Source organism: Mytilus galloprovincialis, chromosome 7 (assembly GCF_965363235.1).
Source record: "Mytilus galloprovincialis chromosome 7, xbMytGall1.hap1.1, whole genome shotgun sequence".
NCBI classification, from domain to species: Eukaryota; Metazoa; Mollusca; class Bivalvia; order Mytilida; family Mytilidae; genus Mytilus; species Mytilus galloprovincialis.
This window is the reverse complement of record NC_134844.1, coordinates 23,060,920-23,079,707: the sequence shown is the minus strand read 5'-3', so window position 1 is coordinate 23,079,707 and position 18,788 is coordinate 23,060,920. Positions and strand designations below refer to the sequence as shown.

At 31.3% G+C, this 18,788-nt stretch overlaps 1 protein-coding gene across 3 annotated transcripts; it reads left to right on the top strand.

Annotated features, from left to right (window-relative positions):
- Positions 1–457: 457 nt before the first annotated feature.
- On the top strand, positions 458–17,684 carry LOC143082577 (protein lin-9 homolog). Of its 3 annotated transcripts, XM_076258313.1 has the most exons (16): positions 501–529; positions 3,755–3,822; positions 4,135–4,169; positions 4,677–4,778; positions 5,472–5,602; positions 6,017–6,142; positions 6,797–6,954; positions 8,764–8,897; positions 9,794–9,919; positions 10,349–10,450; positions 10,808–10,888; positions 11,685–11,810; positions 12,382–12,480; positions 14,810–14,893; positions 16,925–17,019; positions 17,398–17,684. In XM_076258313.1, the coding sequence occupies exons 2-16, from the start codon at positions 3,801–3,803 to the stop codon at positions 17,501–17,503; spliced, it is 1,527 nt and encodes a 508-aa protein (XP_076114428.1). In that variant the 5' UTR covers positions 501–529; positions 3,755–3,800; the 3' UTR covers positions 17,504–17,684. The 3 variants fall into 3 exon arrangements, with proteins under 3 accessions (XP_076114427.1, XP_076114426.1, XP_076114428.1); XM_076258312.1 differs by lacking the exon at positions 3,755–3,822 and having other exon boundaries at positions 458–529; positions 11,697–11,810; XM_076258311.1 differs by lacking the exon at positions 3,755–3,822 and having other exon boundaries at positions 458–529.
- Positions 17,685–18,788: the final 1,104 nt, after the last annotated feature.

The window sequence follows — 18,788 nt, the reverse complement described above, 5'->3', positions numbered from 1 at the left end:
TGTTCCGAGTGATTAGTATCGATTGCCTAGACTACCGCTAATCTCGTTATCATATGATTAGAGGATGCTGGGTACGAGTTTACACGCGTGAAGTCAGCGAGATTTACAAGTCGCTAATCTCTTTAGTATACATGTCTCTGGCTGAACTTGGATAAGTTTTTTTCATATTGCCCAACCTGATAGAAAATAACTAAAAGCCTTGTACTATATTAATATACCAACATGAACAATTGCGTTTTAGAAATAAGGAAAACAGCTATACACCAACCACTTAGCTACTGGAGTGTGTACAAAACATGGATTTTTAAACTTATATAAGCGGATGAAGATCTGCCGACTCTTATTAAAATAAATTATTCAAAAAATATTCAAAGATGGCATGTCGCGTCGATGAAGGCGAGGGGCCGACAAGTGTATGTAAGACTTGGTTTTAATAATCTTATAGTCTTTATCCGCGGGAAATTTGAGTTATTTCCCCTTTTTAAATTCAAAAAGAGGCGCGACCCAAACATGGCGGATGATTCAGAAAGTGAGTTAAAATGGAACAAAGTTTAAATAGGATTTAGCAAACGTCAAAAAAATTAAACCAATAAACCATGCATATAATAAATGACCATTTGCATAATAATCTAAAAATCGGTTCAGAGGGTACAAATAGACTCTTATTACAATCTGAACAGGAAAATCATATCATTGATTCATTTTTTTTCCACAACCAATGTTTTATTTGATTTACGTCCAATGCACCAGACGATAATTTTTAATAAATGAAACGTAAATTCAATTTATGGTTTCTCCCTTAGTAAAATTTCACAAGTTTTTTATGGATACTATGTTGGAAGTGTTTCTGGACCATAGCTGTGTACACCATTGCTGGGGGTCTCATTGGGGGGGTTCCGATCCCGGATCCTGGCGCTTACTGGTTTTTCAGATTCCCGTTTCCCGCTTACACTATGTACATAAGCAGTTCTCATATTTTTGTCATTTCCCGGGTCGCGCTAGACCTCGTTTCCCGTCTTCAGAACACAATAATTTGACTTTCACACGTCACGCTTACAAAAAATCGGCAATTCCGTGTCACGCTTAGACCCCAATGAGACCCACATTGCCATCACAATACACCTTATTGGCATATCGCTAATCCCGGCTTACACGAGACTCAAAGTCTGTGCTGTTTGAACTATTTAAGTCATACAACAATCACTTTTCTATTGTGGCGTCAGTTTTTTTTGTATTAGGACGTCAAAATTTTACGGGAACCTGTGTGATGTCTGGTAATGGTGGACAAATAGCTATAAGGTGTGTTACTGTTACTCAGTATGATAGTAATGCCATTAGTCATACATCTTGTCGTTTTTTGGGAAATCTGTCCTGCTTGAACTTTTTAGTTTTACGCCATACAACAATCACTTTTCCATTGTTGCGTCAGACATTTTATATCATGCCATTAAATTCTGACGTCAAAATTCTTCGGGAACTTTTTTGATGTCCATGGCCTGTAATGGCGGACAAATAGCAAGAAGATGTATCATTGCATTGAGGAACCTACATGTATCAGAATCATCAGTAACACTATTGCTCTATTGGGAAACTGCAACACTAGAACTTTTGATGTCTTTCAACAATCACTTTTCCTTTGTGATGTCAAACATTTATACAGGAAACTGTGATGTCCAGTACTAATGGGGACAAAAACTGATAAGGTGTATCACAGACTGACATGTTAAACACTAGCTGATAGCACCTTTCTAGTATAAATATTATCAGACTAGTGCATATATACAAAATGAATAACAGAAAGCAATCACTGAACAACAGGTTCCTGACTTAGGACAGGTGCAAATAAATGCAGCTGGTTTAAATCTTTTAATAGGCACCCCTTCACCCTGAACTCAAATGATAGTGTAACATCAGATCTTGAAAGCTTTATAACGCAGAACATTCCCCAAAATATCCATCAGGGATGGGGTAATCGTAATCTGTAATCGTAATCGATTGTAATTGATTACATTTTTTCAAGTAATCGACAGTAATCTGTAATCGAAGACATTTTCAATTACATGTAATCGTAATTTAATCGATTACTGCAAAAATTTGGATGTAATCATCGATTACTTTTCGATTACATTTCGATTACTTTAGTAAAATAGTTTGATGAAAAATAACCAATTTCAGAGGAAAATATGTATGTTATCACTTTGTAGTACAGATAAAATATTATGCATTAACAATACTTGAGATTTAAGCAACTGCCTTATTTCTATCTATTGTCTCTAGCTGCATTATGAGTAACCAGATACCTCCCCTACCTAAATCTTTATATCTAGCTTTTGAAACAAATGGATGTATGTGCTTGTCAATAATTCAAGAGCTTTAATATTTAAATAAGAAAATAGATTTAAAAAAAAATAAAATAGATCTTAAATAAGAAATGTGTCTGTCTTTCGTTAAGTTCTGTACTACATTTTTTAAAAGTAGTAAGATTATTTGTATTAAATTTCCTGAAAACATCATTTTCAATCAGAGTTGAAATTAAAGCTTAGAATACATAAACAGTTGATTTCTTAAATGTTATGATATATATACATGTATATAAATTAAATTAAAAAAGAACACAAAATCCTTTTAACAATGAACCAATGGCAATGCATAGCAATTCTTTTTAGAAATAGATACATGTATCCCTTTGACACTATAAATATATTTTGTATATAATTTGATTGGAGAAGTTAACAACATTCTTGCCTTTACTAATGAGATGATCAAAGTCTTCTAATCAATAACAAACATACTTTGTTTTTATTTCAATTATCTTAAGTCTAATAAAGAAGGAAATTTACAATATTTAGCCCCAGGTTATAAATTATACTCCAGTGTCAGTTAAATAATCTGTAATTAGGGTGGTTATCCAAACAAAAGTTTTAAAACATGCATGTCATTATAAAAATAAATTTTGATCTTAAAAATTAGCTGAACTAATTAATTATTCTACTTTTTTTATATTTCCTTAAACATTGTAATTAACTATGCTAAAATATTTTTTTTTAAAGAGTAAAAACAAAAAAGCTAACGTGTCAGTAAGAAAGCTAATTTTTTGAAAAACAATAAGTGATTATTGCAATGCGATGACATCTTTCATATATGTTGAAAGTCAAAATTACGAGATTTTTTAAATATTTCTAATTTTCATCAAGAGACTTGATCTAAAAAGCAGCTATTAACTTATAATTTAGAAACAATGCTTTGAATGTTGCATTAGGTAAAGATCTTAATTTCAACTATATATACAAATGTTGAGCAATATAATTGTGTTTTACTCATGTTATTTTTTGTTGAAATGTTGAAGTATGTAATTGACAGTAATCGAAAAGTAATGTAATTACTTTTGATAAAGTAATCGATTGTAATCGATTACATACTAAAATTTGAGTAATCGATTATTAATCGATTGCACAAAAATCCTTCATGTAATCGATTATTAATCGATTACTTTTGTCAGTAATCGTGCCCATCCCTGATATCCATAGAAGTAATGATGATATAAATAACAAGTCCAGCTGAGATGTTGAGGGGACAATTTCCATTTCAAAATATTACCATCATTATGACATCACATGTACATACATTGTAGAAACTTAGAGAATATTTAAATAAATCGACAAACAAACCATAAAATATTAAACAGCCTTACATGATGTCATGATAAGCCATTGTATACAAACAATATTCAACGCTTCTCCCATTCTCACTTCAGAAGCTTGAAATGACATAAGATGATGAAACAGTATAGCCAATAATACATGAACAATGAATATCCACCGAGTAAGTCTGTGCATTTTGTTGACATCGAATTATTAAATGAGTTATAATGATGAATTAAATAACAGGTTCACAACATATTTGGATATTTTCTTGCATTTGCCAATATTATATTTCTTAAATGTCATGAAAATCTCACTTTTTGTTTAAATATATGTAGGTAGTAATGCATGGTGTTCAGTAGCAAAAATATACTTGCATGTACATGGTAAAGTCTGTGGAACACCTAATAGCAACGATGTTTCTACATATAAATTATTTTAAGTCAGTATTTTCAAATTTGAATACTTATTTCAATATGATTTTATTTTACAGATAGAGGAAATGCATACAGATCTCCAATGAAAAGAGTAAGTTTTCCACATTGTGCACAAGTTTAACATTTATTTTGATTACAAGTTTATCGTTGACACCAAGATTTGACTTGCTTGCTATCAGATTTTGCAATAGTATACTATTCATGAAAATATGGATTTCTTTTGGTATTTATGGAAATTTCTATCAACACAAGATCAGTGGTATGACAAATGGGTTATCTTTAAATTTTCTTTACATACAAGTCTTCCTGGAGAAAAATTATGTTAACAAAAAATGTTTATAATAACTTTGAGAAATTTATAGGTCAACATAAGGTCTTTAACAATAGACAAGTCTCTTTACAGTAAGCTTTTCAATTGCTAGAAGTCTAGAATAGATGTGGATGAAAGTTAACAGAAACAATAAATAAGTTCATCAGACCAGGTCATAGAGAACTCATGATTTTTCATGCTTACAGATGTGAAGATTTGCCGCTGGTGTTTTAAGGGCATAATAACATTGTAACGTAAATAAAATGTGTGTATATTTTCTATTTTTAGACATCAAGGATCAGGAAAAAGAATCAAAGATTTTACAATGATGATGAGGACACAACATACTCTCCCGCCAAGTCACCAAGAAAACAACCCAGAACTATTGCTGTCAGTATATTAGTTAATCACATCTAATTCTTCTGCAGAGCAATAATGAAGTAAAACTTCGTTATTTATTACATACAGCATGCTACATTATGTAATAATAATTATAAAGAAATAGAAACTTTTGATACCATCTGTCCTAAATTACAGCTTAAAAATTCCTTTAACTTGTTTGGCATTTTTGCAAGTTTGACTTTTTTGCTTGCTGATTTTTCTGTCAGCTGCGTCAACATTTGTTAGTTTTGGGATTACATGGATTAGGTCACACAACAACAGGAAATATGTCTTTCCCAAAAATATAAAAAAGAAAATTAAGGAAATCACAATCATCATTTATATTCAATGGTTTTGAATGTGAGCTGTGAGATTCTTGGTTATAATCTATTTAAGTGTAATAGAGAAAAATCTTGATTTTAAAGACCATACATAATATATTAATCAATATTTTCCTAGGCAATATGATGTTAAGATCATGATGTAATCTTTTACTCGCTCTACTATGCTCTACTAGATTGAGAACAATCCATTCCAGTCGAGAAGCATTAGCAAGAAAAATTTATTACAGTACGATCAAAGGAAAAGATTAGAAAAAAGTTATAACAACATGTATCTGGATTTGTTTCCATTGTGCAAATTACTAGTGAAAATATGTATTCCTGATCAAATCTAAATTTGATTTAAAATATTTGTTTACAGGCTAAGAGTGGACTGAGTACAGCTGATCGGAAAGTAGCACAATCTATTGGTGTTAGACTCAGAAACTTCCTTAAATTACCAAAGGCACACAAATGGGTGTGTTATGAATGGTTTTATTCAAACCTTGACATGTAAGTTTTAGGCATTTGTATTTTCGATAAAAGCAAATATCAGGTAAATATCAACAAGATAGTACTAAAAAAACAAAAGCCATTACCTCACAAAAAAAGGGGGGTGTACATAAAACACAAACGTCAGTTTTGAGAAGGAAAAAAATCGTACCAAGAACAGAACGAAAAAATATTATAAATGTCATTAAAAAAAAAATTCAATTAAGTAGAAAGGGTGTTTAAGATTTGTTTGTGAATAAAACAAGTAATACATACAATAATTGCAAGAAAATGAATCTTCCTCTTATTAGTGTTATAATTGTTATTGTCTGTTTCATAATTCTTAGTCAAGTTATTAATTCACAATAACAGATACATGAACTTGCAAACTGATATATCCTGCAAAATTTAATGCTCTGTTTCTATCCTTTGTAGACCACTGTTTCTAGCAGAGAATGACTTCTGTATTTGTTTAAAGGAAACATTTCCACAATTAAAAACTCACAAAATGAAGAGAGTGGAATGGTGTAAGATCAGAAGACTTATGGGAAAACCCAGAAGGTATAGGACAGCCATTGTATGATGTATATATTTTAACAGCTTCAATTATAAGCATGAACATAATATTGGTTGGAATCATTTGAAAACTTCAATTATTTGATATAGGTCTACTTTTATAGGTCTACTTTTATATATCTACTTTTATATAATTAATGCCATTGCAGCTTATGGTATTGTTTGATGATGATTTTATCAAGAAATGTTTTTGAACTTATATCCATTGCCTATGCAGTATTTACATAAGTAATAAGTTTTGGCCAGGATTATATGCAGACAGTAAGTTCATTTATATGTTTTGGAGTTTAGTGTGATGTCCATATTCACTGAACTAGTACACAATTATATTTAGGGGCCAGCTGAGGATTTTTCTCACTACATTGAAGACCCATTGTTGGTCCTTGGTTGTTGTCTGCTCTTTGGTCTGGTTGTTGTCTCTTTGGCATATTCCACATTTGCGTTCTCAATTTAACTAATTGTCTCAGTACTTTTGACAGAAAAAAATATAGAACCTGTAATTGTTGGATTGATTTTTACATGAGGAAAGAAATCACACAAAGAGAACATTATGGGTTTTAAATTTATGTTTGTCATATGATTTTAATAAAATATTAAGAAAATTATTATATAATCTTAAATCTATGTCTACTTTTTCAGATGTTCTCCAGCTTTTTTTGATGAAGAAAGAAATGCTTTAGAAACAAGAAGAAACAAAATAAGATTATTACAACAAAGAAAATTATCAGAACTCAGTAATTTTAAAGATCTTCCCAATGAAATCCCAATGCATTTAGTAATCGGTACAAAAGTGACAGGTAAGATATTTTATAAACATTATTCATTCTGTCTTTTCAACTTCAAGTGGCTTTTTTTTTTCCATTTAAATCTTTTTCAAACAATGAATTCTCATTTTACATTTTAGTTCAGGGCTATTCCAGAAAAAAATGTATGGGGGGTTGGAAGGCACATTGTATTAATAATACATGAGTGATGGGTATCAGAGCAACTTTTCACACTATAATGCACTATAATTCTTAATTACAGTTGTCTGGGTGGTGGGTGCTGACAAAAACTGCCTTCCACCCCCCCCCCCCCCCCCCCTACATTTTTTCTGGAATAGCCCTGAACAAGAAATTTTACTTTTAGCAACAATATAAGATTGAGAAATTTTTTTGACAAATGCGTAATTTATGTGTTTAATTCAGCTTTTGTCATATGATATATATGTAGGACTCGGAGTTGCGATGGGGACGCTGAAGTGTGATGGTCTACGCCGAAGTGCGATGGTTTTTCATTACGTTTGGACAATGTGACGTTTTCAAATACAACGTTATTAAATTAAATTGCTCCATGTCGAAGACCTTATTTTGACCTATAATGGTTTACTTTTACAAATTGTGACTTGAATGGAGAGTTGTCTCTTGGCACTCATACCACATCTTATATCTACATAGGCAGGAGAATAAGATTTTTATAGATGAAGGTTTCAACGTACAAAGGAAAGGAAACAGAATGAAACGAACGATTTAAATCCCGAACAATTTTGAGCATTAGAGGTGGAGGTTACAAAAATATGTCAAACTAAGTCGGAAAACAAACCATTGGGGAAAGGCGACTAAAAGATGATCTTGGTCTGCAGATGTGCTAACCAGTGTTTGCGGAAGCATGTATAATGCATGCCGAAAACGTTTTGTAAGACAATTAAAATGCATTGATCTTAATATTAATTTGCTCTTCTCTTCAAGTATACATCACATAAGTTTGTGTGGACAACTTAATAATAAAATAAAAAATATTAGCAATGTTTTCGTGATATCAAGTAGCTATAATTTTGTTTTATTCTTGAGATGAAACCTGCTTTGTAAGAAAAAACGCAATCTTAATAATTCTATTTTGCGTATACAGTTATCATCTTCTGCAATTGGTTAGGCCAAAATAAACCCTAATGGTCCAAACTTGGTGTACTTCTCAATTTCTGATGCTCAGCAGAGAAGCAGCTAATCGTTAAGCTTTTTTTAACAGAAAAGGCGTCACGTCTCACTATATATGAGTCAAGCATAATTGTACTTAGTGGTTTTTATTTCTTCAAAACTGTTAAGATATCAGATAAATAGATAAATGAGTGTTGTGAGCAATTGCTTCGTAATGACATGACAAGAACAAGTTACTAGTATATTTGACAAAATTAAATGTGTCCTGCTTAGTTAGTACTATATACGTCACAGTTAGACCATCGCACTTCAGCGTACCCACCGACGCACTTCGGCGTATAGTTATCAACAAGTTAACGTCACAACGTCACAATGTCACCATCGCACTTCAGCGTATTAACCAACGCACTTCATCGTGGACCATCACACTTCAGCGTAACCATCACGGTTCGGAGTACCATCGCGGTTCCGAGTCCTACATATATATATATCTATTTAAAAAGAAAAGAATGTTGAAAGATAAGAAAGAAGTAAAATTTTCATGTATACATGTTTATGCTTTAGCACTTTTTCATTATTTTATGGTATTTTTTTGTCTAATTAAAAGGTAGGCACACATTTAATGATTGTAATTCTTCACTTGAAAGTCTCATCGCCCTGTGAATTTCATTGACATAGTTTGTTTTTTTTCAGCTCGTTTAAGGAAGCCCCAAGATGGTTTGTTTACTGGTGTTGTGGATGCTTTAGATACAGTATCAAACTCCTACAGAATAACATTTGACAGGCCTGGGTTAGGAACTCATTCTATACCAGATTATGAAGTTTTAGTAAGTTTTATAAAATAATTTATTTTATGTAACACAGGTTGTTTTTCCTCCAATCCTTTCCGAGCAGCAGTCAAACTGAAATATGGTAAATAGGGAAGATACATATGTGAAAATATTAGATTGATTGTTTGTTGTTTGCTAAACCTTCAGGGGAAAATATTGCATGCATCTTCTTGACAAGACAGTATAAGATTCAGACTTTAAGGCAGTTTTATATCCGTAAGACAAAAGATAAGAAAACAATATTAAACTATTCAAAGACTTTCACTAATGTTTTGTTGCTTTGGCTAGACATAGTTAGAAATAAAAGTAAAGTTGTTTATATTCCTTTTATTCAAACAATGGAAAAAAACAAACATCAAAAGATCAAAAGAAAAAAGAAAATGTAAAAGTATTATAGAAAAACAAATATTAAAATGTTAGTAAATGTGTAAAGTATGTAGTTTGCTTAAATATATGTACACATTATGCAAACTTATTAAAGTATAATAAATTTCATATAAACAGTTTGGACTTGTACAGTGAAAAATAACCTTTAAAAGGGCACAATTTTCATATATCATGTATATGTTGTATTGAATTGGAGAAGAAGAAGATGCTTTATTTTCATAAAATGGGCTCACAAGGAACATAATATAATATTGTTATAATATTATTCTTTTACAAATATAATAAACAATACAGTATACATAGTTACAAACACAAATAAGAAACAATAGTTTTCATATATATAATATTAGCATATATATAGGGTAATATAAAAAATCTTCGTCTCGGGCACACCTCTAGAAAGTAACAAAAATGAATTCTATGAGTAGGCTAAATATATCTAGCTGTACTGCAGGTAATGCATGAATTGTGTATATGATTTCTAACCTACTAAAATATATTTTCAGAGTAACGATCCTGATGAGACCATACCATTATCAGCATTTCAACAAAAACACCGACCTCGTCTACAGAATCCATTGTTTTCTCCTCCAAAGTTTGTTCCAAATCTGGGATCACCAAATCCTGATTTAGTGAGTATTAATAGATTTGTGTAAAAGTTGTTTTAAGTTTTACGGACAGTCCTGACAGATCTTTTTAAAATCTATTCAAATTATTGAGGGATGGATAAACAATATATTTTACGTATAACATGGTAAAATGTTGAGTGATGAATAAACAATATATTTTATGTATAACATTGTAAAATACTCCATACACTTTAGATCTGTTACTTAATATAAGGAACTTTCACGATGAGAAAAAAATTTGAGATGGGGCATTTTTAATGGTTCATTAAAACTATTTGATTTGTTTTAGTTAATAAGATGGTTACAATTTTTAATTCATAATAACCTTCCCAACAGTGTCAGACAGTAAAGAACCAGTACATCTTTATCATAGTCTTTCTTTGTTATATATTAATCCTAACTTTATGGTGTAGTGTGTTATTTGTTTTATAGGATAATGATCCTTTACTAAGTGGTTCACCATTCAAAGGGAGACTAATGAGTTTAGAAGGAGGAACATATGGGGGATTTCCTATCAAGTTTCTAGTACAAGTTGTAAGTATAACCAGGAAGAAGAATGCTGAAGAAAATAAAACAATGATGTGCCATTTTTTATTACACTGAAAAGTAATTTTATTGTTAAGAAAAATAATATTTATTATACAATTTACCTTAAAAATTGATAATTATATTCATGAATGTTAGTGGTAATCATCCTAGCTGTATGAGGTATTCATAAAAAAGTTATCAAACCAGATGCTTACAGCCACAAAACACAGATCAAGTTTAGATTTGATTGGAGTCACTTTTATCATTCTAGAGTTATGTCCTTTTATAATGTTATATGCAAGCTGGAGCATCCATCATCTGTGTTCCGTTGACACACTCTCTATTTATTTTTTCTATTTTCAGACAAAGTTGTCAAAACTTTTAACAATTAAGAAGCAATGGATCCAGGAATTAAAGGGTATGAATACTCAAGCTGAGAAGACAGTAAGTATATTATATGTTTATAAAGAAAAAATATTTGGCTTCTTGATCAGTTTTGCTTGATCTGAAATTTTACATGATTTGAGACCACCAGAACTTTTTGTATTCACAGTGTTATAAATTTTTGAAATCACTTATCTCTAGTACATGTACAGGGTAAATTTGAAAAGGATGAAAGGCTGTTTGTATTTATCAATAAATTTCATAAAAACAACCTTTTAAGATTATCGCAATGAACTGATCTGAATGAGGAATAAATTCATCATAGATACCAAGCTAAAAACTTTGTACTCCAGAAGCATGTTTCGTCTACAAAAGACTCATCAGTGATGCTTTTGAATAAAAAAAAAGTCAAAAAAGCACAATTAAAGGTAAAAAGTTGTGAACAATTGAGACCCTAATTCCTAATTGCAATTTCACAAAATTGAATACATGGTTGTGCTGCCTTTTCAGTTTATTATTATGTCCAAAAGAAATTCAAATTTGGCATACAAGACTAGAATTTCATTGTATAGCTTGAAGCTATAGATTCTTACTTTTTGTGATCAACTATGCGAAAAAGATTCAATTTGCAATACATTCTACCATTGCTTCCACAGAAAAGACATTAATTATCTAAAAAAAAAAATTAAATTTAAATATATGGTCATTTATACAAAACAAGGTTAAATTTATTTTGGAAAATTTGACAGTTTCTTGCAGTTATCAATAGTTGTGAGAAATAAATCATTTAAAATTTCTAAAATGACAAAATTAGAACATATTTATATGTAATGATAGTTTATAATCTAATTAACAGAAGTCTTTCCAGCAGCCTCTATCTCAGGACTTCCAACAGAAATATGCCAACATAGTGCTGGAGTTAGATACTGTCAATAAAGAATTAAATGAATACTTGATGGGTGTACAACACTATTGTCAAGAGGTAAGAATCAGTCATGCATAATATTCACCATTACTCTTGTGTTGTGGTTATCATTCGCATAGATAATGATACACTATATAAGTTTTTCTCTCTCATTATTTAGGCTGAATATCATGCTCATTAATGTATGAGTTAATTATTGTGCTCTATTTCTATAGTAATTGAAAAAGTATCTTGTAGAGTACAACTGCACACCATAACAGATTTGATTTTGAGACTGGCAATACAGACAAATTCAAAGACTAGAGAGTAGTTTTTACGTAGTAGCCATTCTTTAAATTTTTATTGATGAATACACTTTTGGGAAAAATAACAGGGGAGGAGTTGGGGTGGCAGAATAAGTGTTCTTATATAAAAAAAAAATCTGATAAGTTACAGTAGATCCCCCAGTAATTGTATTTGTTCCAGAAACACATGTTATCATAAAAAAACATCCATTATAGTTAGTTGTATGTCCTGTTCAAGGAGACCTTGTATTGGTGATAAAAACAACAGGTCTCAAAAAAGACTTTAAAATCTTGTTGATTTAAAAAAAAACAAAAATTCATGTAAATATGCTATGATTTTTCAGTTAGCACCAGAGCAAGGATTAACACCATTTGATCAGCCATCAGAAATCAGAAAACGATGTGATGAACAGGCAGAGGAAATGGTGGACAGAATCAGTCAGGTTTGTAGATAATCTCTGTTACGACAAAATAGCTATAGGAAGATGTGGTATGAGACAACTCTCCATCCAAGTCACAATTTATAAAAGAAAACCATTATAGGTCAAGGTACGGTCTTCAACACAGAGCCTTGGCTCACAATGAACAGCAAAAAGTAAAATCACAAAAATACTGAACTCAGAGGAAAATCAATTCGGAAAGTCCATAATCACATGGCAAAATCAAATAACAAAACGCATCAAAAACGAATGGACAAGAACTGTCATATTCCTGACTTGGTACAGGCATTTTCAAATGTAGAAAATGGTGGATTGAACCTGGTTTTATAGCTAGCTAAACCTCTCACTTGTATGACAGTCGCATCAAGTTCCATTATATAGTCACCGATGCGTGAACAAAACAAACAGACATAATAGGTAAAAATGTCAAAAATAGGGGTACAGCAGTCAACATTGTGTTATCATCTTAATCACTATAAAAACAACAAATGTAACGAAGAAGCACAAAAAGGCATACATCAAATTAACATCCTCATTTTGATTATATTATACGATTATATTTGTCTATGTAAAATGCACCCATCAAGGAAGGAGGGTATGGGTACTGCTATAAAAGGCCCAAAAATTACTAGTGTAAAACCATTCAAACTGGAAAACCAACGGTCTTATCTATATAAAAATGAGAAACACTTGTGGACCACATGAACAGACGACAACCACTGAACACAAGATTAGCTATATTTTAAAGATTAGCCTTTTAACCATTTGTCAAATACATGTACAGTCGATTCCACTTAATTGCATACCGCTTAATAGCATAATTTGGTTAATTGCATAGTTTTCTCCTGCACAAAACCATTTCCCATTCATCTAATATTAAATTGTCCGGTTATATGCATAGCTCTACAAGTGGCCTTTCGGTTTATTGCATAGAAAATTATTGCCGTCTAGATATGCTTAGTTAAAACCGACGAGATTTTTGACCGGAAACGGTCATTTGGTAAGTATATTTTTCTTGAATGTATCCTTATTTTCGTTGTTATTTCATATTTACCTTTGTGTTATTTAAATAAAGTTTTAAAACAGTTTCTTTCGTGTTTATATTATGGAATTTGGTTTAAAAATAAACCTTGATGTCTGCACAGGTAAAGTTTCCCATGTTCTATTTTTAGCCTCTGGGTCATAAAAATGTCAAACAGATAATTGTTGTAAAAACACTGACCATTCCATCTCAAAGGGTGTTAATAATTGATTGGATTTAAACAATTGTCCATAGATTACATTTGGGGTTAATTTTTAAAACAAAAACTCCTGCTAATTATCGATCATAACCAATGTGAACTCTATTGGTCTTGGGGTGATCTGTATTAATGTTAATATTATAGGGCTTTTACATATGGTTAAAGAATTTTATACATCAATCATTTGTTTTTAATATTTTTTGAAAAGAGCATTTACTTTTAATTATTATATTTTCTCACTTTCAACACTTGTGTCCAGCAATTAACCCGTACAGGGCCCCATTACTGCTTTGCATATATACGAAACTAACAAGGTGTTACTTAGTGCCCAGCTGCATGTCAAAGGCAATTCATTACACATCTATTGTTAAAATAATTATTAACTGTGAAGTATTGTTTAAAAGTTTATTTTAATCAAAGCATAACAATGTACATATGAGTGATAGAAACAAATCTATTTTTAGAACAGTTTATTTTCGTATCCTAGGTAAAGGAAAGTCTGAATGCAAATAAACTAAAACAAAATGTGTTTATAATCTTTATTTAAAGAAACAAAATAAAATAACACATATGACACTAGAGTAGACATATAATTTTTATTAAAATAAATCAACATTCAGTATATTGTATGTGGATTACAGACGTTCATCTTTCTTCAGGGATTTCCTTTACCTGATCTGTTCCATCGATGTTATTTGACTCTGTCATTTGGCATTTCGGATATAAGCATACTTCGCTTTATTGCATAATTTTATCTGACAAATAGGCTATGCAAATAACCGGAATCTACTGTAACACATCTAGTTTGAACAGTTGGTATTTGAAGTACTGAGAATTCATTATCATTCATGTTTTTTTTTTATTTGCAGCATAGTTGTTGGTGTATATTTTTTTTTTATGATCAGAATTAATTGATACTGCTTCCATAAGATGGATGAAAATGAATAATCATGCATATTAATTTATTTTTATACCACATAACAACTTTCTATTGAAAAAGGTTAGAACCATTGTTGGTACATGTATACACTTATGGTGTGGTGGATTATCTATGTTTCAATATTGACAATACTATTATTATTTATTTGCAGAATATGTTCCACAGTAAAAAGACAAAGAATCACAAAGTCATTGATCTCATTTCTAGTCTCACCTCTCTCATGTTACAAGTACAGGTAAGTCTACATGTAATATTCAATATTTGACCAGTAAAAGAAAGGGCTTCCATGTCTTAAAAATAAAAGGAAATAAAAAAGTTGAGGAAAAACAAAAAGGATAAATAACAAAAGTCTATAAAACATGACAGAAAAAGCTAAAGACTTAGAAATGCCTATCTCTAAAACTGTAGTTGATCTCAGCTAGTTGTCAATACTCTTTTTATCTGCATGTACACAGATATTTTTTTATTAGGCCAAAAAAAAATATATGTCTGTTTAAGGTTACATCATCAAAATAAATAGGGTAGGTAGGTCGGTATTTCCATTTTATTTTTTGTGCCATGATTTTGAGTTGTGCGGTCCGTCTTGCCGTGGTCCGAGTTGTCCATGGGCCGATTTTCCCGTATTTTTAATGATTGGATTATTGATTGGAAAAAAAATGGCGGCAACAGTGTTTTCCATTCGGCATTTAAGCCGGGTGTGCCGACCACCTTCTTTTGAAAGCCAACCACCTTTCGATTTTAGGAGGTGGTAGGCTTTTTTTTCAAATTCCGGATTTTTTTCGGTTCCGTACCGTTAAAATTTAAATGTATGTATGTATGTACGTAGATCCCTCCGTTTACGGAGCACCCCTCGAGAGCTGCGAGGGTACAGTGGAATCCGTGTACACTCCCTATCGGGATTAATGGAGATGTGTCATTAACGTATTTACAATGTTCAATATTTACAAGGACAATCCCCACCCAACACCAGGGAGTGTTAGGACACCGGGCAGAGTCTGTTATTATGGTGGAGGAAGCCGAAGTACTCGGAGAGAACCACCGGGCTGCTCGGCGGGAACAGACAAACCGAAGAGATATCAGCAGATTGATCTCCAGGTCAAAGTCGGGAGCAACTTTGATCAACCGAGGCCCCCATAGTACCCATTCTAGTTTAAACTCCGGTCTGGGTACCTAATCGCGCCTCGCTGATTTTTTTTCATTTACAAAAATGGCGTCCAATCGTCAAATTTCAATGTTTTCATTTATCAATCGGGGTAAAAGAAAGGCAGATGACGATGATGATAAAGAAAATACCAGACCAAATAAGTTAAATAAAATTGATAGTAATGTTGAAGTTGTGGAAATTGAACAAAAATCAACCAAACAATGGAAAAGACACGCAAGTGAAGACAAATATGAGCAAGACTTCAAATGGCTTATAGTCACAGAGGAAGGATACTACTGTTCTATGGGCCAAAAATACGGCACAAAAGCAAGAAACAGGACATAAAATTGTAAATGAAAGAAGAGAGAAAAGAGATAAATTGTTGAAAAAAATCAAATCAAAGAATATTTGACAATTAATATGACTACTTCTATTTATGTCTGTTCAACTCCATTAAATGTGAAAATTATAAAAATCTTTATTTTTGTGACCCCCACTTGCACTCACAGTAAATAAAAAAAAAAAACGGTTGGACATTTTTAAAAAAAAAACCACCCGGTTGCAAGTGATTTAAAAAAAAAAAAACACCCGGTTGCAAGTGATTTTTTTAAAACAACCACCTTCCTTAGTGAAAAAAGGAAAACACTGCGGCAAAATGTTTATTTCATCACACGAGTGGCGAATTTCCTTAAAACAGCTAACATTGGGATGTATCAGGCAACACTTTCTTCACTTTTAACACGAGTTCAGTTTATTTTTCACTTTATACGACAGAAATAAAATGGCTTAGGGTCGTCGCTCAAAATAGGGTCGGTCGGGTAACCGTAAATAGACATATATTTTTTTTGGCCTTAGCTGAAATTAAAAATGTAAAGAATTTCATTGAATTCTTCAATACATAAAAAAATCAATGATAACAAATGTTTGCCTATCCGTCTAAAGTTGTTATTTGCCAATTATATCATATCACTGTGTGTTGTGAAACCTTTGCTGTCAGTTGTTTAATATAAAAAAAAAAAAAAAAAAACACAAGGTAACATAGGCATGAATAAGTTTTAAACAAAATTGAAAAAAAAAATATATCTTTTTACACTGCATTTTGTAAATATCTTCTTTTTTCAGACATTTTCAGAAACAGAATTTAACTCATTTGAATTCAAATCATTGCAAGACACACTACTTGATATTAAAGGCAAGCTGGATGGAAACAGTATTAAGTGAGTATATTCAATATATTGTCTTTTTTCTTAGTATTGAACTTTTAATTGCTTATCAAAGAATCTACCATTGTCTATAAAATGTGACCAATTTTCACACAAATACAATACTGTATGTTTTATTTAGTTCATTGCACAGATTATTTATGATTTATGATATTAACTAAACCACTGATATAGACTCCAAAAATATTTAAGGCCTTTTCATTTTTTACATGTTATTGTTTCATGATAGTTATTTCTAAAGACTCCTGACTTTTAACAGGACACTCCTGTAATAATGATGAAAAAAACTTATATGTCTGTCAGACCTTACAAATCACTCATGATTTTACTTTCAACAAATTTTAAAATAATTGTATATTTTGACAATTGCAGTGCCTTTAAAAACAACGTAGAGATACATATCAACCATATACAGAGTGGACTTAGTCAGATGGGAAATCTTCATGCCTTTGCTGCTACTAGTAAACTCAATCTTTGAACTTCATGTAAACATTGATGCTGTCATCTTAAAGTGTAATAGATCTCCAACATGGAATACAGATGGGACTACATCACCCTCTGCAACTTGAATCTTAGACAGATTTGACTGCCATATTGTTTTAGTCATTCATTATACATATACATCAGTTGTGATAATTTTTTCCATTGTCAGAAATAATGATCAGTTGTGATAATTTTTTCCATTGTCAGAAATAATGATAAGCCTCATAAGTACATATGATTTTTTTTAATTTCTCTAGGAATTTACTTCTAACGTAGTAATAATGGTTATCAAGTCAATTAGTTTGTAGATATACTATGAAGAAACAAATGCATATCTAAATTGTGAATTATAAGATTATAAAGAAGAATTAATCGTGATATTTCCATCTCACAGTTATCATTTACATATAAACATGATGTTGTGACCAAGTTTTGTTGTTTGGAAAAATAAATCTGTTTTTGACAAATTGTGTGTTCTAGAAATCAGGCAAAGAAATTTTCAAAAATCAAAGGAATTCAGGGCATTATTATTGACTTATTGTGAAATATTTGAGAGCAGAATTGTAAACAAAAATTTTTGACACTTTATATTTTTATACTTTCTAACATTGCTGCCATATTGAAACATTGCAATTTTTAAGATTCAAGATTCAAAAGCTTTATTAATCTCAGACAAATTTGTGTACATAATATAATAATAAGCATAATCATGATACACTTAGAAAAACTGAGAAATCTTAGTAATCTTATATATTTTAGAAGTAGAGCTAATCAAACTAGGAAAGTCATTTATTCCTTTGGAAATAACAGACTTGTTAAAGTGAGATACTCTTGAATTTATTGTAATGTCATATTGTTCCCATTTTATTTTTTGTCAGTTTTGTTTTTGTAGAACTTTAAACTTGAAAGTTAAATCTGAAAATTGATGAAATTGTTCACAAAAAGACTGTGTCAAACCTACATTTACAGACTTTACTGCCAGTACTTTTATGCTCAAAGAAAGTATTAAAAATTGTTGTACATACATAATACAATATTATACTATAGTCATTTTTTTTAGGGCTCTCTTGCCAATTTTTGGCATGGTAATCTAGACAGCCACTAGCTAGTAGACCTTTTATTTTTATGCCCCACCTACGATAGTAGAGGGGCATTATGTTTTCTGGTCTGTGGCTCCGTTCGTTTGTCCGTCCGTTCGTCTGTGCGTCTGTTCAGGTTAAAGTTTTTGGTCAAGGTAGTTTTTGATGAAGCTGAAGTGCAATCAACAATAAACTTAGTAC